The sequence below is a fragment of the Phacochoerus africanus genome, chromosome 11 (genome assembly GCF_016906955.1).
Source record: "Phacochoerus africanus isolate WHEZ1 chromosome 11, ROS_Pafr_v1, whole genome shotgun sequence".
NCBI lineage: Eukaryota > Metazoa > Chordata > Mammalia > Artiodactyla > Suidae > Phacochoerus > Phacochoerus africanus.
Window position 1 is genome coordinate 134,600,627 of NC_062554.1, and position 27,460 is coordinate 134,628,086.

The 27,460-nt window shown below is 48.9% G+C and overlaps 1 protein-coding gene across 1 annotated transcript in view; it reads left to right on the top strand.

The window, feature by feature from the left end:
* The window catches only part of LOC125111183 (ATP-binding cassette sub-family A member 13-like), a 281,764-nt gene that overhangs the window by 152,552 nt on the left and 101,752 nt on the right, over positions 1-27,460 (top strand). Inside the window, 5 exon segments of the mRNA XM_047753036.1 lie at positions 4,811-4,894; positions 10,082-10,151; positions 12,429-12,547; positions 15,187-15,274; positions 20,212-20,320. Coding sequence (XP_047608992.1) covers positions 4,811-4,894; positions 10,082-10,151; positions 12,429-12,547; positions 15,187-15,274; positions 20,212-20,320 — 470 coding nt within the window.

Sequence of the window (27,460 nt, forward strand, 5' to 3'; positions counted from 1 at the left end):
CGGTGGGCTGTTTGTCTCTCTGCTGCTGCCCTTTGCAGAGCTGTGGGTGGACGGCAGAGGCACTACCTCTCGGCGTCCAGGCGTGGACTCTAACTCAGTTCAGTGCATCTGGTTCTCTTTGCTTCATAGGCGACTTCGCCTGTCTGAAATCTTGTAAGGTTTCCTCTTTGGACTTGGAGGGAAGGCTCTTTTTCTCATCACATCTTCAGATGTGGGTCTTTTACTCCGAGCCAGGATAGGTTTCTTCTACGACTGATCTAATAGCTTCCTCAGACCACGTCTCTGTGCCTCCTCCTACTCCTCCTCTTATATCCCATGTGAGGCTTCACCGCGTCCATCTTTCCTTTTTTTTTTTTTCTTCTTATAGCCACACCTGCAGCATATGGAAGTTCCCAGACGAGGGGTCGAATGAAAGCTGCAACTGCCTGCAGAAACACTGTGCCACAGCCATGGCCACACTGGATCCTTAACCCACTGAGCGAGGCCAGGGATCGAACCTGCATCCTCATGGATACTAGTCAGGCTCTTAACCCCCTGAGCTGCCGAAGGAACCCCCGTCTTTCCATTTTTCGTCTCCCCCTCATGATTTCCTTTCCTTTTGTTCTTTTCTGTGTGTAATAATTCTTCTGTGTCACCATCTCTATCCAAACATCGATTATTCCCTTAACTTCATAGCCTCAGTGTTACCAGCTGGAAACTTGGTTTCAGACAGAAAGCCCTGTGCAGACACATGGCTGTCAGCTACTCTGACCTCACTTTCTTTATTTAGTTTTGGTTCAAGATGTCTCTTCAGTGACTTTGTTTTTATTGGGGTAAAAAATATATAACACCAGTGGTCCCATTTTAGCTATTTCTAGTGTATCCACACTGTCCTCATGGAACACGGTTTGAGCTTCTCTGGCTGCTGTGACCCTTGGCTGTCAGTTCTGGACTTCCCAGGCAGCACTGAGGTGATGGAGCCATGGCAGGTCCAGCCTCTGAGGAGGGGCGGGGGGCAGCCAGTGCCTCCTCTGCTCCCTGGCTGGAGGATGCTTGCCTGCGGGCTCAGGAGGAGGAAGGCATCTGCCCCCAATTCAGTTTTTTCTCAACTCCTTGGGGCCCAGAGACCAGAGAGGCTGAGGTCGGCAGGTCTCCGAGGGCTGCCCCATCCGGGATGGGCCCTTTCTGGTCCTCACCCCTGGGCGCCTTGCATCTGACCTTTGGCTGCCATCCCTGTGTGGTCTGGCCTGCAGGGAGAACAGCCCTGAGTCGTGCCTGCAGAAACGCCCGTGGAGCCAGAGACCCGCATGGAACCGGCTGCAGAGCAGCCCCAGAGGCTGCTGACTCAGGCGGGGCAGCGTCAGACTTGGGAGCAGGGCGGGGAGGAGGGTGCGCGCAGGCTGCTGTCCTCCTGGAAGCCCGAGTTTCTCTGGGTCGGCTTGATCTCCAGCCGCATCAGAGTCACCTGCGGGCCCCTGTGAACAACACAAAGTCCTTTGGGACTAGACGTTTGTTCAGACAAGCCCTCTGGGTCACGCTGCTGCACATAGGGCTTTGAGAAATGCGGACACGGGGAGAGAAGAGGTACCCTGGTTAGGAAAGGCCTCGGAATCACAGTTGGCAGTTTTCAATTCCTGGAGTCTTCACACGCTGCTAATAGCCCTTGGAAATGCAGCCAAGAGTCTGAAGACAACCGAACAGCAATAGTTTAAGATCAAGCATTTGAATTTTATGGCAACAGGGATCATTTAAAGCTAGGTGTTTTTGTTTTGCTTTGGTTTGGTTTGGTTTTTAGCAGTGACCTCTAGACCTAAGCCAAACAGTGAGCCATCACTTTGAAACTTGCTCTTAGTAATTATTCCGAGTAGACTACTTTATGGATCAGTATTTTTCAGAAAAAGTGTTTTGGGCTTTCATATTTGTTCTTGGATTAATGGGTCAAAAGAGAGCAGTTTAGAATATTTCCACAGATGCCACAAATAAAATTTTGAGCATTTCCTTGGACAATATATCCTTTTCCTTCTGAAAGTGTTTTCTCATTTGTCAGAAACTCGAAGACTATTTATTCAGAGGCCACACTGCCTACTTGTGAGACATCCCTTTGTTGTAAATTTCAGTGTGTCTCATCACCTGTATTTGTGGCCATAGCTGTAAGGAATCACATCAGGGCAGTTGGAAACCTCCTGGAGATTTTAAAACCTTGGTTGTGATTCATGCAGTAGGGAAGGTGGTGTTTTCCTGTAAAGAATTGTTCTTTTTGGTTTCGGATGCGGCACCAGTGTTTGCGTTCCAACTTAGGCACAGTTACTGCTCTGAAAGTCAAGTTGTCCCCAGCTGAAATATAAGCTTACGTGGTGTGATGGGCTGGTCTTTCTTTTCCATTAAAACTGGTCCACTCTGAAAGGTAAGAGTTCTGGGAAGATCAAATTGACAGAGGTCAAATAACTGGATAGAGATGAAGGCTTAGGTCTATGATTTCAGTACCTTAGCAAGATCAGTTTGTGCCACAGAATATTTTTGAGAATCTGCTGTGTTCTGACCACTGTCCTAAATAAATAAATAAGCCTCGTCTTTTTTTCTCATGGATTGTTTTGTTCCATGATAAGAAGCCTACGTTAAATCAGTGGAGATGTTACGGCCACTGGGAAGAAATAGGAGAGAAGAGGAGGCAGAGGAGGGCTCACAGGGGAAGGAACTGGAAGCCCCATGGCTGGGGACGGTTTCCAGCCAAGTAGCAGTAAAACAGGATGCAGGTGCGAGGGAGCCGCCCATCAGATGGCAGGTGCTCCGGGCTGGGCTGGGCTGGGGGAACCTCAGGGGAGAGGACGTCGGGCGTTTGTCCAGATGTGAAGCCTTAAGAGTGTGGAGGACTCAGGTTCTGCCTCCGGGCCAGTGGGTAATGAGGCGTCGCCGATAAATTTTGAGCAGAGAATACACCAGGTCGGTCCGTGGGAGGCCCCTGGGGGGATTATGGCAGTTAGCAAGCTGTGCAGTGCCCGTCTACACAGAGGGCAGCCCTGCACAGAGATGGAAGCGGCCCCTTCTCCTGGGCTTTTCCTTGTACTTCCAGCACGTGGGGTACACAAGCCTCATGGACCGAGACCTCCCTGTGTTTGATTGCTGGTGGCAAACCGGAAGGTGTTTGGGAATCACCTTTTCTTGTTCACAAACAAAGAAAGAGATGAGAAGAATTGGTGGTTGAAGGTTCCATTGAGGGAGTTCTCACCGCGGCTCAGCAGGTTAAACACAGGACATCGTGTCTGTGAGGATGCGGGTTTGATCCCTGGCCTCACTCAGCGGGTTAAGGATACCGTGTTGCCACAGGCTGTGGGGTAGGTCGTAGGTGTGGCTCCAGTCCAGTGGGGCTGTGGTTGTGGTGTGGGCCTCAGCTGCCGCTTGATTCAGCTCCTAACCCGGCAACTTCCATAGGCCTCAGGTGAGGCCGTAAAAAGAAAAGAAAATTACATGGTGGTTTCTTACATTTCTTTTTACTGCTTTTTATTTTTTATTTTTCGTCTTTTTTTCTTTTTCCGGGCTGCTCTCACGACACACGGAGGTTCCCAAGCTAGGGGTCCAATAGGAGCTGTGGCCACCGGACTACACCAGAGCCACAGCAACACTGGATTCAAGCGGCAACTGGGACCTACCCCACAGCTCACAGCAATGCTGGATCCTCAACCCACTGAGCAAGGCCAGGGATTGAACCTGCATCCCCGTGGATGCTAGTCAGGTTCATTAACTGTGGAGCAGCGATGGGAACTCCAAAGGTTTCTTCCATTTCTTAAGAGAAGCTAATGTTGAACTTTTATAGAAAAAAAATCATTTATGTTCAACTGCTTCTTCCCCAAAAGATTTGTGGTCATCATGCTCTTGTAAGTGCTTCTTAATGCTAATTACACATTTTGCCCTTTGCTTTTGGGGGATAAATATTCTTGGCAATATCTATTCAAAAGCATTTTGTAAATTACATGATGTAAGTTCTAGAAAGTAAGAAAGCTATATTTTTTCATAAATACTATAATCCAGAATTTTAATTACTTGAAATAAGCGCCTTTACCAATCAGCCCAATTTAGACAGGTTTAAAATATCATTTCCTCTACATTTTCTCAAGTTGTTTCTTACAATTTACGTATAAAATTTAATGTAGCGCTTGTTTCCACCCCCGCCTCAGGCTGGAAGAATAGTGTCTCATCTTTGATAGTTTCTTTAAATAAGGAAATTTCATATTGGTGGCCTTCATTCTCATGGCTACTGCTTGAACTATGAGTTAACTTGTGAGACTTGTGCCAGCAAAATGAATACTATAACTCATTGTGTACTAAAGCGTACGCAGGACTTCTTACCAAAAAAAAAAATGTTCAATATAATTCACAAATAGCAAATAAAAATAAATGTAAGAAGTCACTTTACTACAGGGCTATGCAGTAGAACAAATATTCCCAGCAAGCCAGAGCTCCAACATTAAGAGAACAGCGACATGGATTTTAATATGTTAACATGATATGTTAAGATGAATTTTTAAACCTCGGAAAAATGCCAGAGTTGGCAATATTATAATATTCAGTGAAAAGATGAGAAAAATAATACACTGTGAATGCAAGTCAATCAAAATGTGTTGCTGGGGTGGCAGAACTGTGCTCTCGGGACCGTGCCTCATCTTATTGCTGGCTTGACATCACCCCCAAAAATGTGATCAGTCAGGTTTACCTGTGCCGCTAGGATCCCTGGCCTGGCCCAGCCTGCCTGGGGCCGCCTGTGAGGGCAGGTGCTGTCCGGTATTGGCCACCTCGGGACTGACCGCGACCCTCTCTCTCCTCTTACACTGAGCAGCAGCGAGTGCGATGACCTGGGACTCGCCCGCGTGCTTTTGCGCCAGTTTGGGGATGCGTCCTGTGCTGATGGAAACCCAGAGCTGTGAGTATCAGATGCCCTTTGCAGAAGCACAGACACCAGCCGGGAAGCTGCAGGTGGTGATGCCACCTCCTGCATCAGGACAGGAGGGAACAGCAGCCAGATGACCAGGTCCTAAGCAGGCCTGCTGGGTGTTGCCATCCAGAATGGCCCGGAAGAAGCTGTGTAATTGCCCCTTTCCGTCCTTGATAAATACGTGCTTTATATCATCATAAAAAATTTATGAATGAATAACATTCATTTGCTGAATAAAACCCCAAAAGAATAAAACTAAAAAGAATAAAGGTAAGTATGAAATATGTATTAACCGTTACGTACGTTTGGGGTAAACTTGTACCTCTGAAAAGATGAATTATACTTTCTTTTTAACTAAAGGGAGTAAAAAAGTCAGTTCTATCAGTGTGGGGGTGAATCACTTGGAAGACGTTTTTTGGTAGGATTTGAAAATGATACTATAGAGATGACCTTTTTAGGAAGCCTTGGTAAAGCACGTCTTTCTTCAGCACCGTTGTCTCTGGCTCTTAATCTGCTCGACTGTTATTTACGGAGGATCTGCCATATACATACAGCGCGGTGAGAGGACCCAGGACTGAAGTAGGACATGGCCCTGGGCTCAGGCATTTACACGTGGGGAAAGTGATAAAACCATAACGATGTATTAAGTACCAAAGTGTATGTTTTTAAGTAAGAAATATAAAAAAGCAAACATTAAGACAATATTGGCGATGTTTTCCTAATTCGTGATGACACATTTCGTGCATTAGTCATGTTGGTAATTAGCTTGAGACTGAATAACTCTTAGCGGTCTCAGTAAGGAAGAATTAATAGAAAATTAATTATGTTGTTGCACTTTTGTCTTCTCTTGAAAAAAGACAGTAATTTGTTTAACTAAATAAAAGCTTTCATGGTGATGCTTTTAGTTCCCTCTCCTCTAAAGAAATGCAGGATGTAAAAACAGTCTCCCTCTGAGAAGCTGACATGTGACCTGGGGCCCTGCCTGGTGCTGGTTTAGTCACGGCTCAATGTTGGAACAAAGAACCCTTGGCAGAAAAAGATATTTCTTCATCTGGTCTTTCAAGAGGGAGGGTAAAAGTGGAATTGGTGCTTGGGACGGCAGCACATATTCCGAGTTCCCTTCAGTTGCCTCTTTTACCTTCAGAGCCTGTGCCCCTCCACCCTGCCCCCCTGCCCCCCTCTCCCCCGCCCCCTTCCCCCTCTCTCTCCGCCTCTCTCCATACCCCACCCCCACTCCACCCCCACTCCCTGCCTGCAGATCAGCCTCTGTGTTTCTCTCCTCATCTTTCCTCCATCTTCCTGGATCTGTTTTTGTTGTTTATTTGTTTGCTTTTTCCTTTTAAGGCTGCACCTGCGGTGGACGGAAGTTCCCAAGCTAGGAGTTGAATTGGAGCTGCAGCTGCCGGCCTACACTGCACCTTGTGGCAAAGCCAGATCCTTAACCCACTGAGCAAGGCCAGGGATTGAACCCACATCCTCATGGACACTAGTTGGGCTCTTAACCTGCTGAGCCACAGTGGCAACTCCCTGGGTCTGTTTTTTTGTTTCCTCCTCTTTCTCTGTGAAACTCGCAGAGTCTATTAACTCATTCCTGTTTTGTAACCATTTCTGCTCTTTTCCTTGGTCAGCTGGCAAAAAGCTGAGGGGCGAGCTACCTCTTGCAAGGAGCTGGGAACACTTAAATCGGTAATAATTTCTATCCAAGTTACACAAACAAGGCTTGGTTTACTAAAGCTCCAGATGGAAACAAAATGGTTTTGTTTAAAACAAATAAGTTTTCCTTCTGTAAGTATCAAACCTAATTGAAGTCAATATCTACATTTTCCCATTTTGGCAGACTTTAGCCATCTTTTGATTTTTAATTAGCAGAAACATTTTTAAATGACAGATGAGGTTCTGCTTATTGACTCTTTTCCTGTTCAGATGCTCTGAGCTCCTGTTGAGGCACCACAGTCAATTGCTGGCTCTCCCTCGTCTCCTGCAGAAGGCAGTACGAATCTCAGAAAAAGCTATTGTGGGGTGAGCCTTAGCTAAACCATCAGCGTCCACATTACAGTAGATGATGCATACTTTAAAATTTAAAATGTGCTGAACTTGCCAGCTCTTAGAAGCAGACTGGCAGATTTCAACCTTGAGGTTTCTTTCCGCAGGCTCGTGTTTTGTGACACTCCAGCGATGGCTTCCCCTGCTGTTGCTGTAATAAAACGGTCACCTTCCCCATGCATTCTTTTTCTTTTAGGGCTGCACCTGTGGCATATGGAAGTTCCTGGGCCAGGAGTCAAATCAGAGCTGCAGCTGCAGGCTACACCGCAATGCCAGACCCTGAACCCACTGGGGGAGGCCAGGGATCAAACCCACATCTGCATGGACACTACTGTGTCAGGTTCATAACCTGCTGAGCCACGACGGGAACTCCTCCTCACCGTTATTGACAGCATGTGACAGAGCACAAAAGTGGTCCTGAGCGCTTCTGATACTTTGATTGCACTTCAACGCCCGGGGCAATGGGTGAGGTTGGACACCCTGATGAGATGAGGGCATATCGGAGTTCCCAGCCGCCCAGACTCAGGAGCTTGGGTCCTCGCACCTGGTGTGGCTGTAACAGCTTCCCTCAGAGGGGCAGAAGCTGAGGTCGAGGGTCACAAGCTTCCAGAGCACAGCTATCTGGCACCCCGGTAAAGGGGTGGGGAGCCTGGCTTCTGGATGGGGCTGCACAAGCCCACCTCTCAGCCTCTGCAAGCTCCCTGTGTGATCCAAGCAGTGACTCTGCTTTTCTGGGGCCGCTGTGCTTCCACTCTCGAGGGAGCCGTGCTCCTCTCCGGCCTCCGGCTTGTTTTCCCTCCGGGCAGGACTGTGTCCGCACTTCCCTCCTTGAGCCTAGGTCCTCCGAGCTGTCCCTCTGGCTGTGTGTTGAAAACCGTGGGCTTTGCTAAGTCGTGGACCAGAGGACCGCAGTCAGACACGTGCGCTCAGATGCCCATCACTGCTTGTGTGTCCTGCAGAGCACAGCAGGTTCCCCGCACAGAGCCAAGGGGACCGGGGCCTGAGGTCCAGACATCAGAGAGAGATTTAAGTGGAATCATCTGATTCCTTGCCTTTCTGTTGGGAGCGCAGCTCCATGCGCCTGACGTGCAGGGAGGCTACGCCCACCTCAACGTGGGAGGAGCTTGGAGCAGACAGAGGTTTGTTGCAGGCCATGCAGGGAGACGGGTGGTTTGTGCCCTAAAAAACCCCAAACTCCCTGAACTCAAAATTGTAAGGCCTTTTAAAAGCCAGGTGAGGATTGGGGGGGTGGGTCTCAGGGAAAGTGATCAATTCCTGCCGTTCTGACCGGTTGATGGTGCAGGAACGGGGTGACAGGGGTTCTTACTATCAGCCCGAAGTGCCAGGAGCCCGGGCCACATGCTCATGGGCACCTTCTGTTTGGTGATGGTTTTCGCCTCCGCAAAACAGTTCGGGAGGTGTGCCTCAGATCCTGCTGTCTGGGTGCTCCAGAGAGGAGCTGAGCAGAGGATCCGGGGAGGCCTCCCTCCTCCGCCTCTGTGCGAGACACACAGCCTCACGGTGGCTCCTGCAGCACAGAACGTGGAGGCTGGGAAGCTCCCCAACCCGAAATCTGTTAAACGCTGCTGCTGGTCCCCATACAGCTCTATGGGCCACATCTGGTTACTTTCTAAAAGGAGGCCCAGGAGCAGAGACGCTGGGGGGTTTGGAGGAGACCAAGGGGACCATCTGGGGAATTCAGTAGGTTACACACACTTGCTAACGTCCCCGAAGCCCTGCAGCCAAACCGTGGAAGGCCCGCAGAGTTTAAGAAATGGGAACAGAGGTCCTCCTCCCCCCCAATAATGATCAGACCCAGCAGCAGGCAGTCCTGTTAAACACACCGCTCCCTTCGGCGGTCTTTCCCTGTTACTTTCAAGTCCCGAACTGGAGTCCCCGTAAGTAATTAATAAACTAAGGAAGTCGCACTGGGGAAGCCTTTAAGTTATTTTTGTTATTTCAGAAAATTACACGGAAACTGCACTTTGCTAACCTGACGGATAGAAATGGCCAGTTTTGTTTTTTTTTCCCAGCGTACCAAGTGTTTTTCACCCCAGGGCTCTGATGCAGCAGCACAGCCTGGAGCGGGGTCTGGGCTTGGAGCTTGAGAGACCAGACCATCTTCCAGAGTGTGGTCTTGGGCTGGTCACTGACCTCTCAGGCCCTCACTCCTCTGCTGGACAGTGGGGCTGGCAGGAGGTCTAGTGAAAACGTCTAGCTGGGAGCCTGTAGTTCAGTAAATGTTAACTGCCTCCCTTCTCTTCTAATTTCTGAGTATATAATAACCATCATTCCTAAAGCTGACTTTGATTTACAAACATTAGTGAAAAAAGGAAAAATCAGGGAGTTTCCATTGTGGCTGAGCAGGTTAAGAACCTGACTAGTACCCATGAGGATGCAGGTTTGATCCCTGGCCTGGCTCAGGGTAAAGGATCCAGTGTTGTCACAAGCTGCCATGTAGGTCACAAACGCGGCTCTGATCCCGAGCTGCCAGGGATCGAACAGGCAACCTCATGGTTACAAGTCAGATTCATTTCCACATGCCTCAGGTGCAGCCGTAAAGAAAAGAAAAAAAAAATCAATGTATGAGGCCTAACAAGGAGAAAAGCTATAGAGAGCTTGGGAACAAAAGGTTTTGAACCACTGTTGTAAGTTGTTTTTGTAACAGTCTCTGTTGTACCGCCTTTTCTTCATAATGGAAGTTTAATAGCAATTGTGTTTCTTTAAATGATGACTCAATTACAGAGTCATACCATGAAAAGAAATTAGCAGCTCACTGTATTTATTAATGGCCACACTGGTGCTGAAGGTACCTAGTTTTGCGATCAGGAGCCCCCAGCTTCACAGCAGCTGGCAGCCCCACCTCCACTGAAAGTCCTAGAGAGCCTTGGCGGTATGTGGAGTGCAGGAGCAGAGCGAGCATCATTTAATATAATGGAAATATTGTCATTGCAATAAAACATCGTCATCAGATTAACAGCTCCAGCTGTGAAAACTAATGTAACAGCTCTGCCTTCTGCAGCGGAAGAAGATGAGCATGGCCCGGGTTCCAGTCTGGCGGGGCTCTTTCAGGAAGATGCCGTAGCTCTGAGATCTGAAGGACGGTTTCCGTTCTCTCCTTCCTTTTGTCAGGGACAATTCTTCCTGCTGGCGCTTGGACCCCTCCTCTCACCTGGAAGCCCGGAAGCTCTGTGGCTGCCTGGTAGGTTTCTGGAGTGTTTTTGATTTTTTTTACAAGTCTCAACCTCAAGTAACCAAAATGAGTTTACCTATCTGAAAAGCACCTCCCTTTTTTTTTAAACTAAAATGTGCCTCTGTGACTTGTAGGACTTGTAGGGTTACTTGATTAGCGGCTTCTTGAAAAGTTTCATGACACAACACAAATTCCGTGGACCCCACACTGGCCCTTCTGTTCATTGCCTACTAATTGTAACCAGGAATAGCCCAATAGCATTCATGGAGCTCATGCATCTTCTTTTGATTAATGCTGAGGAAGCTAAACTGCCTTTTGGGGAGAAATTTCCCAGAATTTCAAGGCAGAAGGACCTCAAGGCTCTGGTGTGTTTATTTAAGTTTTGAGAGCTCGATTTTGAACGCTAAGATACCACTTAGCTTCTTCTAACTATGACTGATTAATAATTAAAAGCAGACTGAGGTAACTATGCCCCCATTGCAGTGAGGGCCAGTGCTGTCTAGTCTTTGAAGGAGGACGGGTTGAGTTTTTTATGGAAAATTGGTTGGCACTCATCTCAAAGGAAATCCGAAAAGCCAGTTGATAAAGGCGCGGGCCGATCAGCCCCAATCAACAAGCAATCCTAATTTATAGAAAACCGTAGGAAAAGCAAAAAAAAAAAAATCCTAATTTAAATGAATCGAGGATCTTCGAAGAGAACAGCCATGTAAACGTGTTTACAGGGCCTTTCTGCTTAGCGGCCCATAAGATGCACCCCTCTGAGTCTGCAGCGACTTCGCAGAGCCTTCTTTTCTGTGGATCTGGTCTGCTTTCTTCTCTGAGACTAAACGTCTGCCCCGGGCGCACCAGGCCGTCTTGAGGGGCTCTTCACGACCCTTTGACTTGGGCTGTCAAGAACTCAGAGCTGGGTTCAATGCTCCTTTGCCATGACCATCTGTTTTGCTCAAGTTCTTTTTGGACGCAGGGGTGTGTGTCTTCCCCTTCTTGTCTATTCCATTAACTCATCGCCCCTCTAATTTTTCACTCCATGCTCATCTTCTGTGGCCTGGATGTAATCATTCTGTTACACTGGTACCTTGTAGTGTAAGTTCCCTGAAACGGATTGGAGTTGGATGGGGTGTCCGCGGCCGAGGAATGATGAGCAGATACCAAAACAGTAGATGCCAACTTCCCTGAGCTCACCCCAGCTCACACGAGCGGGAAGGTTTCAGGATCACGTGCGCAAGAGGAAAGGGATTCGTGTGAAAAAGCTCCATAGCTGAGGATGTTTCAGAAATGCCAGCTAAAGCCCTGTTAGCGGGTCTCTCAGCGTTTCCGAGCTGCTGATGTGATTATGCTTGAATCACAATGGGGTGGAGAAGAGGCAGCGTTTCCTGCTTATCATTGGACTGAAGAATCCTTGTTTTCCGTGGCACCCGTGTGCTTCGACACGCTCTTCGAGACATGCTCGTCCACAGGCTGGGGGTCAGAGGTCTTCCGGAAAGGGGGAGTTGGGGTGAACCCAGCCAGGTAAATGTTTCCTGATTCTAAGCCCAAGAGTGGCTGCAGAAGAGGCGTTTGACTTCTGCTTTAGGCAGTTAGGGAAGAAACACATTCCTTTGCATTCTTTTTTTTTAAATTTTTATTGAAATGTAGTTGATTTATAAGGTTGTTCTGCTCTACAACAAAACGATTCAGTTATTTATGTGCACACATCCATTCTCTTTCAGATTCTTTTCCCACACAGGTGATCATGGAATATTGGGTAGCGTTCTCCGTGCTGTACAGCAGAGCCCTGTTGGCCCGTCTTTCCATAGACCTCAGCCTGCATGTGCCAGTCCCCAAACCCAGTCCGTCCCTTCCACCCACACCTGTCCCCTTGGGTAACCATATGTTTTTCAAAATCTGTGAGTCTGCTTCTATTCTGCAAATAAGTTCATTTGTATCCTTTGAATTCTCTTGTGGATCATCCTCTGATTGTCTTTCCGGTTCCTCAAATGCAAGGTCACCCCAGTGAAAACATTCTTTCCCCTTTGAGTCCTTACAGATCTGCCCAAACTTACATACAGGAAAGGATTTGAAGGTCCCAAGTGTAACTGACAGCAAACTCCCAGTGGAATTCTGGTGAATTCTCAAATGTAGGTGATTCTTAAGGAGATTTGAGAACTCAGAGCACATACAAGGCCATCAATAACTCATTTAAAAAAATGAAAGCTAGGAAAAGCCATACTTACTTTAAAGTAGTGTCAGCAGACCTGTGTGGGTTATAAGTAAGTTTCCACTTGATGTCTTTGACAATAATTACAGACCTGCCCCAACGGAAGCACCAGGGCTCCCTACCTGACCAACGGCCTGGGCCACCGGCTGCTGAACCTTTCGGGCCTCCACCTGGAAGAGTATTTGCTGGCGCCAACGGAAAAGCCAAGGTGGGTTCGAAACTGTCTCTGGGTCTTTCCTGTTTTCAGAATTCCTTTGTCAGTCCTCTTGCTCCAAACGCTAACGTTCTTCAAAACTCAGATGTCTGATACTCACCTCGATGCTCGTAAAAATTCCAAGGCAAGGCCCAGGCCTTACGGAGGTTCCCCTGCTGGCTTTCACTCCTGTGCTGGGGGAAGTGTGTCCACTGAGACCCGCCGGGGCTGGAAGAGGCTTGACTGCTTCAGAGCATAAGCGCAGAGACGATGACGGCGTGATGCAGTGACGGTCTCCCTGGAGACGCCTCTCATCTAGGCAGCATCCAGCACGGGGGCCGGGCTGCACCCGGGGTCTGAAAACTCCTCTTGTGCGTGTTTTGGGAGAGCTGTTGTTTTGGCTGAATTTCCTGGAGCCTAAGACGGTGGATGGAGATGAAGGGGTAGGACGGGCTACTCGCTGCTTTAAACTGCAGCCCCGTTCACCGCTGCGTCCTTCCCTGAGACCCCAGCACAAAAGCACCCCGTGGTCTTCCCGCAGAGCCCGGAACCCTCCCGCCCCCTGTCCCTGGCTCTCTTCACCTCTGACCCTCCCTGCATGATCTGTGCCCTCCCTGTGCTCTGTCTGCACCTCCCTGTGGTCCACTGGTCATGTCTTTGAACACATCTTTGGGCGTTCCCGTTGTGGCTCCGCGGGTTAAGAACCCAACAGAGTGTCCATGAGGATTAGGCTTCAGTCCCTGGCCTTGCTCAGGGGGTTAGGGATCCGGCATTGTTGTGAGCTGTGGTGTAAGTCACAGATATGGCTCAGATGGACCCTGCATTGCTGTGGCTGTGGTACAGGCCAGCAGCTGCAGCTCTGATTCGACCCCTACCCTGGGAACCTCTGTATGCCGCAGGTGTGGCCCCAAGAAGAAAAAAAACAAAACAAAATAGGTGTTTGAAGGTGGGAGTTTGTGTGGCCAGGACTTAGAATAGTATCTGGGAGTTCCCATGGTGGTGCAGTGGAAATGAATCTGACTTGTAACCATGAGGTTGTCCGTTCGATCCCTGGCCTCGCTCAGTGGGTTAAGGATCTGGCATTGCCGTGAGCTGGGGTGTAGGTCACAGATGCGGCTCAGATCCTGTGTTGCTGTGGCTGTGGTGTAGGCTGGCAGCTGTAGCTCCGAGTCGACCCCTAGCCTGGGAACCTCCATATGCCGCAGGTGTGGCCCTCGAAAGAAGAAAAAAACAGAAGAAAGAAAAACTTCTGAATAATTAGAATCAGGAAGGATTCCAACGGCTTCCTTCTACACAAGAGACAAGTGAACACAGGATATTCTTTTGTTTGTTTTGGCCGCATCTGTGCCATGTGGAAGTTCCTGGATCAGGCCGCAGGTTTGAGCCCTGTCCTCACGCGTTGCCCTGAGCCGTGGTGTAGGTTGCAGACGTGGCTCAGATCCCATGTTGCTGTAGCGATGATGTAGGCCACTGGGGCCCCGTGCTACGCAGAATTCCGGAGGTGGTGAGTTCCCATTGTGGCTCAGTGGTAATGAACCCAACTAGTATCCATAAGGACAAGGGTTCAATCCCTGGCCTTGCTCAGTGGGTTAAGGATCCAGCATTGCCACGAGCTGTGGTGTAGGTCACAGCTGCACCTCAGATCCTGTGTTAACTGTGGCTGTGGTGTAGGCCAGCAGCTGCAGCTCCAATTTGACCCCTAACCTGGGAACCTATATATGCCATGGGTGTGGCCCTAAAAAGCAAAAAAAAAAAAAAAAAAGAATAGTATCTGGCAGAAAAAGGAGCTTGATCAATGTCTCAGAAACGGATGAATGAATGAAAGGTTAAATGGAGCCGTTTGGGAACTGGTCTTTATTCCCTTGTCCCAGTTTTGTCTGAGAGCAGGGCACAGTGGTGAAAGTCTGCTTTTCAGTTGCCTTTTATCCAAAGACTGGGAAACCAAGCTGAAGATGTGCCTTTATTCCTAATGTTAAATATTTTTAAAACCTTAATAAGAGCCAGATACTACACCGCCCATGAAATATAAAGTCAAAAGAAGTAAGTCCTGCTGGGATGAACTCACAGAGCTGCGTGGAAGATAAACTAGCGAAAAGACAGATAAGGCCCCGTGAGGCAACCGCTGCGGTAAATGGGCGTGTGGTGTGGGTGTCATGAGAGCCCCCCCCTCGAAGGAGGCTGACCCACGCAAGCGCCCTGAGATGCCCCGGGACGAGGCGCCGCGTGCATTGAGAATTAAAGAAGCAAGAGCAGGGAGACACAACTCTTTGAAACAGGGTAACTCAGGAGTGCACGACAGACTAAGTCATTCGAAAGGGGATGTGGAGGAGAAATGACTGTTAATTAAAATGACAAAATGCAGGTCTGACCGCAGGCGTGGTCTGTCCTGACCCGACCGCAAGGTCTGAGGAGCGCACCTGTGAGGTGGCAAAGCCGCATCGGTTCCATCCTGGACGCCTGCCTTGGAGCCAGGCCGCTTCCTCCTGCAGGCTGACAGCCCCTCCCCACCCCGCCTTTGGCCCTGTCCCGGAGCCTGGAGGTCCAGCGGCTCCTGCCCCAGGGCCATCATAACCCTGCAGTAAGTCAGAGGCGCTGCCTCTCGGAGGGCCTGGCGCTCCCTGTTGAAGCGCTAACACCCTGTTTCTTCTCGCTAGGCTCGGAGGCTGGTCTTTTGGAGTACGGGACCCCGGTCAAGGTCAAGACGCACACTCGAATGTATCAAAGCCAAAACCTCTGGCAAAGGTAAGAGGCTTTCCTTCTTCTTCCTTGTTTTAGAAAGCCATTGTAAATAACCTTAGTGGGTGCAGGTGGAATGGACCCAGACCCCGGCCTTTGTGATTGTGAAATAAAAGCAGTCATACGTACACATTCCTTCAAAGAGACAATGAATTGTGTTCCTTTAGACTATATAGAAATATACGAAATCAGTCACTTTTTAAAATTTGATTCTAGTTGATTTACAGTCAGTGTTGTGTCAATTTCTGCTGTACGGCATAGTGACCCAGTCATAGGTTGTTTTTTGTGAAGACTGAAATCTCCTTAAAGCAAACGAGAAAATAATCTGTTATTAAAGACACTCTTGACCAGGGTTGTGGGACACATCACTGGTTTTCCTGGCGACCTTCCGAACGTGCACTGAAGTTTCTCTTCTTCCGAAGGCTGGGTGGACCCGAGCTGACACAAGCAGGCCGTCACCAGGCGAGACCACCCCCGGGGCGTGGATCCTCACGCCCTGCTGGGACGGTCCCTCTGAATTAGGAAAGCTTCCCGTGGCCTCAAGGCCAGTGGGTGGGAGGGATCGAGGGCTGGGAGACAGGAAAAAGTGCTAACTCAGAAGTGATGACACCCGACAGGTTTTTCCGGGGAAAGAAGTCAGTGTAACCTCAAGATGGGGAAAGGCAAGCTTTCCGTCTCAGAGGTTGAGGACGCGGTCTGGGGTCGGTCCTGAGTGACAGGGAAATGGGTGGAATGGACTGTGGGCAAGAGCGTTGCCTGCCTGGGAACCTGCCACGTATCTAAGGAGTGAGGTCGGACACCGTAAGCCCAGGGAGGCAGCCACCCCTCTCCTTTGTGGTGGGGACATCCGTGGTCCATGGGGACCCGGAGAAGCTTATCAGGCTACTGGCTCGTGCATGATGGAGGCTTCCTCAGTGGCTTAAAGGCTCTTTACCGGTTTCTCTGCAATATAATCCCTTAGGAAAATGTTAAATTCATACTTCGCAAGGCCGTCCCCGAGGAAAGTTCCAGCAGTCGTATTTCACTATCTAATCCCTGATGAGAAATCGAAGTCGCGTGTGGACCGTTCAGAAACCTCTCCTTCAGCCGAGGTGCGCTCACGTCTCTTTGCTGGCAGGCAGCACACGTGAGAAGATTTATAGCTCAGTATGAAAATATCAAGATCCATAGCTTGATAGAAAAAGAAGGGACAGGGCATCGGCCAGGTTTTGAACCCTCAATGTGGCTGATCTTAAAAGAAGCCCAGTTGCTAGAAGGGATCTGTTCATTCCGCTGAGAACATTTTAACTTTCTCACCTCTCCAAGTCCTGAGCCTTCTTACGGATAGCGGGCCGTTGCGTGTTTGCTTTCAGGGGCTCGGGGCGGGGCGGCCACGGCCCCCCTGCTTTTCTTCTTCGGGTCGGGGGCGCACATGACTGCCTCCCTGACACCTGCTCCCTTCCTCTTTGTTTGAGGAGTGACCTCTGCAGTTTTTAATGCGGTTTGACAGGCACTTTACTAGGCACAGCATGCAAGTGAGGGGTATCCAGCCCTTTGGGGAGGAAGCGGTCGGTGGTGGATTCCTGTCACACGGTCATGCTGACCTTTCAGGAATTAACCACCCGTCTTCTACTTTGGCCTTTGGGGTCCATTCAAGACAGAGTGTGTGCTTTTCAGTCCTTTTGAGGAGAAAATGGAAAATGTGCAGAGGAACAGGCCTAATAGTTAGAAATTCATTATATTGCAGAATGGCTCTCCTGAAACCTTATGAGTTATTTCATTCACATCTTGAGTCTTGAGCGGGTTTAATTAAACACCTGCTAGGATGGGTACACTGCAGTTAAATTTTAAGGCCAAACACTGTCCCCTCCTGGTGCTTGGCCTTCATTCTCTTCTCACGTAGGATTTTTTGCGTGTGACTATCCATTCAGAGATTTTTTTTTTTCCTCACACCTACTTAGCTGCCTTTCTGAGGAACTGTTCCTCAGGATCCTGACACGCGAGGTCTGTTTCGAGGTGTCGTACTATGTTCCTGGAAGGAGATTAACGTCCTCCTTCGTTACTGAATATTTTGGGGGTCCTGACTTACCGGCTGGCAGGAAAGGAAATCCCACACCTTATTTCCAAAGTGTGGTCCAGTGTTTTAAAAAAGCATTCTTGGAAGAGAAAAAGCAAAGCAAAGTTCTCCCTTTGAACTCCGCGTGATAGGTGTTAAAGACCATCGCGAAGTGTCTGTTCGTACTTAAAGAATTTACGGAACTCCTGCCGAGTAGAGGCCAGTGTATAGGAGGCCCGGAAGGAAGCGCAGAGTGTTCTTGAGACTGGGAGTCAGCGGTCCAGCCCCCGAACGATGCAGGAGGGCAGATGACCATCACGGCCCTCCCAGTGCGTTCGTTTAACTGGGGACCCGTGGGGTGGGCTGCTGGGGGCCCTGCTTGGCCAAGGCTGCCTGGCCTCCACGCCCCCCCTCCCCCCGGTGGGTGTGCTCCCTGACTCCACCCCACCCTGCACCCTGAGAGTGTCGCCATTGCCACGTGACCCTGACGCTACCCTCTGCCCCGTGCCTCTTCCCCCACCATCCGTGGCCACGCAGGAAGACAGTAGTTGGAAATAAGCCATTTGGGCAGCTTCTCAGGCTGCTTCTTGCCTGGGAGAGCTGGGCTCTCAGAACCTGTCTGGTCCAGCGTGGGTGGCAGTACCTCTGCCTTAGCCCCTGGGAGGCACAGCAGGCTTTCTGTGACCCAGCTGAGGTCCACAAGGCGCACTCGTGAGTCTTTTAGAACAGGCAGTACTCGGCACAATTTATCATTGCATTTGTGGACGTCACAGTGCTCCAGGTAACACCCTTTAGGTCCCTAGAAGCCCTTTGTCCCCGAAGAGGTGTCACTCAGCGCCATCCCGCCCTTAGCAACCTTCACAAAGTTTCATGGCCACCTGTGACGTGACCTTTATTCTGAGGTGTCCCTTTTGACGTTTGGCCTGGAGACCTGCACACCTGGGTGGAGGGGTTCACCTGCTGCCGGCCTTGGCTGGGATGATGTTGCAGGACCCAGTCTGCTCCTCATGCAGGTGGGCAGACCAGCCTGGGTGCCATGGCCACAGCCGAGGCACAGGAGGACGTGGGCACGGGCAAGCTTTGCAGCCCTCGGCCTGCCTCCCGCTCCATCGGCCACGGAGCAGCAGGGTGCCGGCGTCAGGCAGCCGGGGGTCGAGGCAAGAAGTGGGACCAGCACAGAAGCCGTGGGGCCTGGGGAGCAGCGTGAGGGCAGGACGCTCAGGGTCTCGGGCCCCCACCTCCTCTGCCACAGCAGGTCCACTTCGGTATCCGTGTTTTTGTAAGGTGTCATTTGTTGAAGCTGAAAAAAAAAACACCCTGCTTTGAAAACAAAAATTTAAACAAGCAAATGAAACAGCGGCATTTGGAAAACCCAGATCTAAAGGAAAGATGCCATGGCCTTTCACTCTTTTTCGCCCAAGACTGGGGCAGGGGGAGGTCACGGGCCACGGCCGGGGGTCCTGGGGGTTCTGATCTCCACCGGCAGGGGTTTTTCTCCCACAGAAACCTGTCCCTTGGCTTGAACAGATCGAGGATCTAATCATTTCCAGAAGCACGTCTGCCGGGGGTGTGTTTGAGGGTGCAGGATGGCGAGGGGGTGGGGGGCAGGCCCAGCTCACACCTGTAAGGACAGGGTCACTGGGCTGGGTGTAGGAGCCGGGCCCACACTGTCGGGCCTGTGACCCAGCCCGTACTTTTCCCTACTTTTCAGGAGTGTCTAAATTACACACATTTGTGAATCTGTGGATTTTTTGGTTTGGGACGTCTCAGAGGTACTCGGGCATAGCCTGGAGCGTCATAGGCTGAGCAGGTTTTCAAGGGGAACTTCTTCCTCCCTGCAGTCGGGAAGAATGACTGCTAAGGCTTCGCATGAGCCTCTTCCAAGGGGGTGCATAGCAATAGCTGCTTTCTGAATGGCTTCGTGACGTGGGTGGGCTCTCCGAGAAAGGACTGGGGGAGCGTCTGGTGGAGAGAGTTATTTCCGTGAGCACTAGCCTGTCACTGAGCTGTCCCTCTGAACCCAGCAGCTTCCATGCAGGATGCTGATCGTCACGTGACGAGGCGGAAATAAAATGGGTTGGAAGCCAAGGGGACCTGAGATCTGGCCCTTACCTTGCATAAACTATGAGAACCTGCATGGTTTCCTCCAGCATTAACTTTCTGGGGAGCGGCTCTGAATCTGCAAAGAAGCTTGTCTGTCCCAGAAGACGGCGTGGTCCAGAGGCATGAGCTTGAGTGAGAACTGAAATGTGCCCACTGATACGTTATACGTCTTAAAAAGAGTCACCAGCATGCCAAACGGAGCATGTTCAATTTTTATTAAAATAGTGATATTTTGAAATATAGATACTGATGGTTCAATTAGTATTTTTTATGCTACTTCTCATCGCAGCCTTAATAACATTCTCTCTTGATTTCTCATTCACCTTTCTCCCGTCTGACAGGCCCGCCGCTTTATTCGCCATGCTCAGCAAATGTTTGGTGCAATTCATTTCGAGAAAGAATGTTCCACATTCAGTTATTAATTTGAAAGTAATCATTTTTTTCTTATCATTTCCATGCTTTTAATTTGCAGGTCAAATTTCATTAGCTTCCCAACTGAGAAAGAGAAAAAAAATGATGGGCTTAGATTCTCTTTTTGCTGTCAGAATATAATTATAGAGTAACATTCCATTTGTTCTGGGGAAAATGAATCTATTTTTAGCTGTAAACTGTAGGCTCGAGATAAATATAAAATGAGCAGACTGGAATGGACTGCTCCCTGCCAGCCAGGCAGGGTCATTTCTCTGAGGCCGGCATCAGGTGTTCAGGGGGCCAATTGGCACGAGTTCCTGGTGTCCGCGAACGGCTGATGAGTGGGCTTATGAGCTGACTTCATGAGGGCCATTAAGTTCTCTCTCTTTTTCAGGTGTGGTACAATCAGAAGGGTTTCCACTCCCTGCCTTCCTACCTAAATCATCTAAACAACCTCATTTTGTGGAGGTTCTTACCCCCTGGCGTGGATTGGAGGCAGTACGGTAATGTTATTTTTTATGCCTTATGACTCACTCCTCTCAAAAGACAATGTTTTTAAAAGTGGAAGAGGTGGCAGATTCTGCCCGGGAAGAGGAAGGTTTCCGTTGGGCAGCCGGTCTGTATCGATATCCGTGCAGATTAGTAGGTCCTTGTCGCTTTTGTTTGTGTGTCATTTGGTGTCTTTACTTTTGTGAAGTGGTGACCTGATCTGTAGGATGACGGGAGTGACAGGTGGCTCTCCTAGCGACTTCATACCTTACAGAAGTGAGAGTAATTTCTCTCTTTTTGCTTAGGGCCACACCTGCGGCACAGGGGCGTTCCAGGCTAGGGGTGGAATTGGAGCTGCGCCTGCAGGCCTTGGCCACAGCCCCAGCAACACCAGATCCAAGCCGGATCTGTGACCTACACCACAGCTTGTGGCAACACTGGATCCTTACCCACTGAGCAAGGCCAGAGGTTGAACCTGCATCTTCATGGAGACTCTGCCGGGTCCGGGCCCTTAACCCACTGAGCGGGAACGGGAATTCCGCTCTGTGTTTTAATCTCTCTTTTAAAAGGCATTTTTCCGTGGACGGTGGTCGTAGATGATATAGATCACCTGTTATTGCTGGGAAGGAGAACCTTATAATTTGTTTCCTGCTGAGCCCTCAACTCATCAGTTCTTCGGGCTGACCCTATTCTTTTGCCTTTTGGTAAATGACACAAGTCCATTTCTGGAACCCAGCGTGGATTGATTGGCTTGAGGGGATATTATGTGCTTCATTTGAGTGGGCTGAGTTGTAATTTATCAAATTCACCGAGTTCTTTAAAAAAAAAAAAAAGAAAGCAGGCAAACAGATGTATAAATACCAACAGGCCATATCCATTATAATTTATTCGCAGAATATATTTGCTGAAACATTCATTCACATAGAAATAAATGCTAAAAAATTACCCCAATTTGCTATTGCTCGACTGCAGTCTTCTCCTATTCTTCTATGTGTGTTTGTTTTCCCTTCTCCATCAATCTTTAAAATACAACATATTTAATTATTCTGTGGCACTGTAATTGTTTTGGAATGACAGGAAGTGATCTAAAAAATGTGCGTGCCTAGGAAAAGTCCAAGAGAGCGGAAAGCCCTATGGATGAGGGACAGCAGAGTGGTATTTATTGTGTCTGAAACATCTGAGGGACAGCGTTAGATATTTAGCATCCATAGTCTCATTCGTGTGTGTGCGTGTGTGTGTGTGTGTGCGTGTGTGCGTGTGCCATTTTTGTAAGGTGGGTGGTTTGGTATGTGCCTGCTTCACTGATTGGAAAACTGAGTTCAGAGGAATTGCCTGCCTGGTCTCTGAGCAGGTTGCTTGGTGGCCAGGGTTCTAGATCTAGCTGATAGCAAAGGCTTTGTTTTCCACTGCAATAAATTGAGAGGATGCTTCTGATGGGCATGAATAGGGCTGTTTCCTGGAGGGGCCACTCACTCTGGACCTAGAACGGTGGGTGGAAGTTTGCCTGACATCAGGAAGCTCCTGTGGGCACGAGTGACAGTGATGAGAGAGAAACCCCTGTGGGAAAGTCCATTTGACCTCACCGAGGGGGAGCGCAAAGGGACTTTGCTAATCCCCCTGAGAGGTTATCTGAGGCCAAATGCTGCTTGACCTTGAATGTCAGAGGGAGGAGCATGACCATCATTGAAATGACAAAGAGGCTTTGTCTGTATCTGAGGAGGAGGAGGACGTGGTGGAGTGATAGGTCAGGATGAGCAGTCTGGAGCCACATAGCAAAGGGAAGGGGTGCTGGTTGCAACCCAGAGGTCCCTGGGGAGACGCTGCTGCCCACCATTTCGAGGCAGCCCGGCAAGGGGTGAATCCGGGGCGGAAAAGGAAATGACGACGTTCAGACAGAGGCGAGAAAAGGTTGAGGTTTCGGCGATGGGGAACCTGTCAACCAGAAGTAGAGGAAGGGTTCAGATATAAATTCAGAATGAGTGACTTAGTGCTGCTGCAGGAGAAAGAGACATTTTCAAGGAAGGGACTTAAAAAGTTCAGAGGTGGTGGGTTGGGGTCACACATTTGATGAAAATAAGCCGGCAGCAGAATTCAGACCACTAGAGAGCCAAGGTCAGGAGAGCGGCCACGAGTGCAAAACCCTTTAGCCTGGTGGTAGATTCAGCTGGCTGTTGACTCAGGTCCTGCAGGATTCAAAGATGCGGAGACACGAAGGCTGTGGGCAGGAGGGTAGGAAGGAGGCACGGGGGCTGGAAGGTCTTGGCGCCGAGGCCGGGGAAGGCAGAGCAGCAAGGAGAACAGACAGAAGACACATTATTCCAGAGTCAGCAGGAAGAACGAGGATGCGGTGTGATGGCTGGTGACCAACCGCTAGCGACCTGGCCTCACAGGGGTGGAGTGAGAGGGAAGCAGGGAGGTGGGGCTGCTTCAGGGCTTTGGGAGACCAACCAGATCAACTCCGCTCTGTGCAGGTTTGGCTGTGAAGAAGGGTGAACAGAGCGGTGTGTGTGTGTGTCTAGAATAAGGAGCAGTTCGAGCTGGGAACAGAGGCGACCAGACTGCAGGTGTCTGGTTCCTGTTTTCCGGCTTCGCCGAAGTTCCCGATGAGGCTTGTCTGATGAAGAGCCACTGGCAGGAGTGGACGTTTTGTTCGTTTGCAGGAAACTTGTGTTGACTTGAAAAAGACGTTTATCCTCAGCTATTGGGAACTTCGCTAACCGTGTTTTATTTGCGTAGGTCCAAATTTCGATTCCATTTGGCCTGTTTGTGCAGAGTCCTAACCGGAAAGGTGAAAGGAGGGTTTGTGCGGGACGTCGGGAGCACGAGGCCCCTCAGGAGGACGGGGGCGGACTTGTTATCAAAGTACCGATGAAGGGCTCCCGGGAGCAGGGCTCTAACCGAGACACCTTCCCACACCCCGTGAAGCCTGTTCAGCTGCGAAGGTGCAGAACTGGAGCCATTAGCTTGGTCGTCACAGTGAAACGAAAGGTTATGGGCTGGGGGGCTGGCGCAGACCCCCGGGGGGGGGGCAGGACCCATGTCCTGCTCACCCTTTCGGTCCGAGCAGCCACAGGGGGCCAGGCTCAGAGGGGTTTCCTGGCCGCAGTGACTGCAGGAGCTTCCTCTGAGGATGACACACCTGCTTCTCATCCTAGGAGTCCCATGCCTGGGTCTCGGCTTATGGGGGCCACCCCATCTCAGAGGTGGAGGGGCTTTCGGAGCCCAGACCCAGGCAGAACCCAGCCTGGCCACCTTGCTGGGCCCCAGCAAGCTTGCAGCTTGTCAGAGCCCCTCAGTTTAAGCACAAAACTCAGTGTAAAGCAGGTGACTAGCATAACCCATGCCATGGAGTTTTTTATCTATTTATTTAGTTTTCTTTTTAGGGCCACATCTGCAGCATAGGGCTCACATTAGAGCTGCAGCTGCAGGCCTGCACCACAGCCACAACAATGCCAGACCCAAGCCGCGTCTGTGACCTACACCGTAGCTTGTGACCATGCCAGGTTCTTAACCCACTGAACGAGACCAGGGATCAAACCTGCAGCCTCATGGATGCTAGTTGGGTTCTTAACCCACTGAGCCACTGTGGGAACTTCTCATTGAGTCATTTAAAAACCACTGGGAGGCTGGCACCAGCCTAGACCAGGTAGAGGTGTTTGGCAGTGAACATCCACGCGGACGCTTCCTCCTGAGTAAGTGCACTTGAGGGCTCCTGCTCGGTGGCTGCCGAAGGTGACGAGGACGTCCTTGGGCGAAAGCACAGGGGGTTCTGCAGCCTGGGAGGCCCTTGTAGATATGCGCCTTAGTGCATCCGAGGGATGAGCGGAGCACAGAATGTATTTCACAGGAAAGGCTTTGTGCTCACATCAGCGCCTTAGTCGCAATGTCATGTAATGATATTTTTCAGGGTCCCTTGGGGCCCACGCTGCCTCAGTCCAGACGTCCCCTTCCCCCTCTTCACCTTGAGTGTTTCTGCTCAACTTTCCTTTTTTTTCCCCCTTTTTTTCTCATTTTAGGGATGCACCTGAAGCATATGGAGGTTTCCAGGCTAGGGGTTGAATGTGAGCTATAGCCAGCCTACACCACAGCCACAGCAACGCCAGATCCTTAACCTACTGAGCGAGGCCAGGGTTCGAACCCACATCCTCTTGGATACTTGTCGGGTTCATAACCCACTGGGCCAGAACGGGACTTACCTCTGTTCAACTTTCCACATTAAACAACTTCATTAAGGTACGACTGACATACAGACAATTGTAGATATTTAATATACACCCCTTGATGAGTTTAGGGTAAGTGTATACCCTGAAGCCATCATCACAATCAGTGCCATAAATATTTCCTTTGCCTCCAAAAGTTTCCTTCTGCCCTAACCATCTGTCTGTCTATCTAATCTATTTTTATCATAAGAAAGCCAATCTAAGATCTACCGTTTTAGCATGATTTTAAGTATACAATACAGTATTTGAAACTCTAGGCTCTGTGCTGTTCACGAGATCCCAAAGGCTTAGCACCTGCACAATTCAAACTTTATACCCTCTGATCCGTGTCACCCCCTCCCTCTCCCCCCAGCCCTGGTAACCATCATTCTATCTTGTGCTTCTAGCAGTTAAACTGTTTCAGATTTCTCACGTAAGTGGGATCCCTATGGGATGAGAGAAAATACTTGCAAACCATATATCCCATAAAGTTAATATCCAAAGTATATAAGGAACCTGGAAGCCATAAAATTTTAATTATGATTAGAGGAGGCCTACTTATTTCATAAGATTGTTTTAAGAATCAAATAAAATAATTTATACACAAGAGAATTTTAGGGAAGCCATACATCCAAACAATTCCAGTTGTTGGTATTTTTCAGGAGGAAGAAATGAACATATGATTTTAGATTTATATCAAAATTATGCTTGTGTAATAGTTTAAAATAGTTTTTTTTAAATATAGCAAAATACGTGTCTCCAGACAAGAGTTTGATATAGTGAGATACTGTACAGAGACAGGAAGTATCTATGTATATTTGTGTGCAGACTGATCAGAAATATTAATAGTGGCTTTTTCTCTGGGTAGCGGAAGCACAGGAGGTTTTTAAATTTTTCTCTTTGCCTTGCAGGAAGTTATGAATTTTCTCCCATACATGTATAACTTTTATAATCTAAAAAGAGATACTTGAGGGAGAAACTAGCATTTCACTGTAAAATGGCATTTAGGTAGCTCTTCCCAGAATTTTTATTCTACAGAATTTCACCATTCAAAGCTTGGAATAGAACAGTAAGTAGAAGGCCATTTCCTAGGACCTATCATTAGAAAACTATGTCTAGTAAAATTACTTTCCTACATTACTTTTGATGGAAAAGGATGCACACTCCCCAGGAATCAATCCCCAGCTCCCGGTGAAAGAGCCCGTAGGAGAGCTGAGACAGGAGACAGATCAGCTCAGATCTTCCCTGAACTTCTGCATGAAGAGCCACTGGGTATTGGGAACTGGCTCCATCCATGACCTTCAGTCTACGCCTCAGACGCGTGGAGAGAGAGGAAGCGGTTGCATCCAAGTGGAGGTGAAAAACACCCTCGCAGGGAGGGCTTGTGAGCGCCAGCCCTTGCCCATACCTAGAAGTTATTACAAGACAAATGAGCAAGGTGTCAAAGCCAGCTTGGGGTCAGGGAACAGTCCGCACACCTCGAGGAAGAAAAACGCTGCCCATGCTGAGAAGGCGGCATCACGGGAGACGTCTTGTGCGTTCACATCCGTGTAGATGCAGGGAGAGGTGTGAACTCTACGGAACAGAAGATAAAAGATGAAGAAGACAAGCCAGACTGAGCTGCAAGATGGGGTCAGGAGGGACCTGGCTCCCATGCAGACGGTAGCCGAAATTTTCATTGGATGCAGTCGCATTATTGATGGCAAACCTTCCTGCCCCACGTGCAGTATTCTCAGAAAACAGAAGGAACAGATAATGTCAGAAAACTGATTTGCGGAGAAGAGCTTTTAGAATTAAACAGAGAAAGAAAGCAGAGGAGTAATAATTCGCGTAACAAGGAATAGTGAGAGAAGAAAATTTTCACCAAAACCAAAACACAGCTCTGGGCCAGTGGAAGGTTTTCCGGCAAAATGCTTAAACGGGAAAGTATGGGATAACAAATATTGACCAAAAACATCTGGTGCGTTTCCTAAAGTTCAAAAGTAAAGAGCAGTTGATTTGACAAAACTGTAACAGATTGCTTTTGAAGGAATACAAAGAAGATCAGCTTCTGACTTGCAAGGATTTCCTTTGCGGCCTCTTCTTTCACTCGGGGATCATTTCGAAGTGTGTTGCTTAAATTCTGTGTGGTTGACATGTCCCTGTTATATCTCTCTGTCACTGGCTTTAGTTCGATGCATCTACTTGGAGAACACACTCTGCATGTTTTAATGCTTTTATGTTGGCCGAGGTTTGTTTTATGGTCCAGGTATGGCTTAACTTGATGAGCTGTCCGGGGTGGAGAGAAAATGAGTATGCTGCCCTTGTTGGGGGGAACAGCAGCAGAATACTGATGCATAGTGTTCTGTATCTATCCATTAAGTTTTATCGGCTGATTGTGTGGTTCAGCTCACTGAGGTACTTGCTGATTTTCTGTCTGGTAGTTCTGTCATTTGCCGAGTGGGGAGGTATTAAGGTTCCCAGATACCATTGCGGACTTGTCTGCTTTTCCTTTCAGCTGTACACACTTTTGCTTCATACAGTTTGAGGCTCTGATGGTTGGCACGTACGCATTTGGGGTAGTTGTGTGTTTCAGATGGATCGATTCATTTGTCATTGTGTAATGTCCCCCATTGTGCTGGTACTTTTAGCTGCTGCGGTCTCCTTTATGTGATATTAATATAATTTTCCCTGCTTTTTAAAATTTATGTTGGCATGCTATCTCTTTTCATCCCTTTCTTCTAGCCTATGCCGTTACAGTGGAAGTGCATTTTATGTAGACAGCATATAGCTGGATCATATTCTTCAATCCGCTTTTATAATCTCTGCCATTTAGTTGGTGTATTGAGGCCATTTACATTGAATGAGCTTACATATCAGTGAGCTTAAGTCTGACACTTTACTATTTGTTTCTGCTCTTTCTTTTTTTCATGCCTTTCTATGATTTACAGAATCAGTTTTGGGATTCTGTCTTGA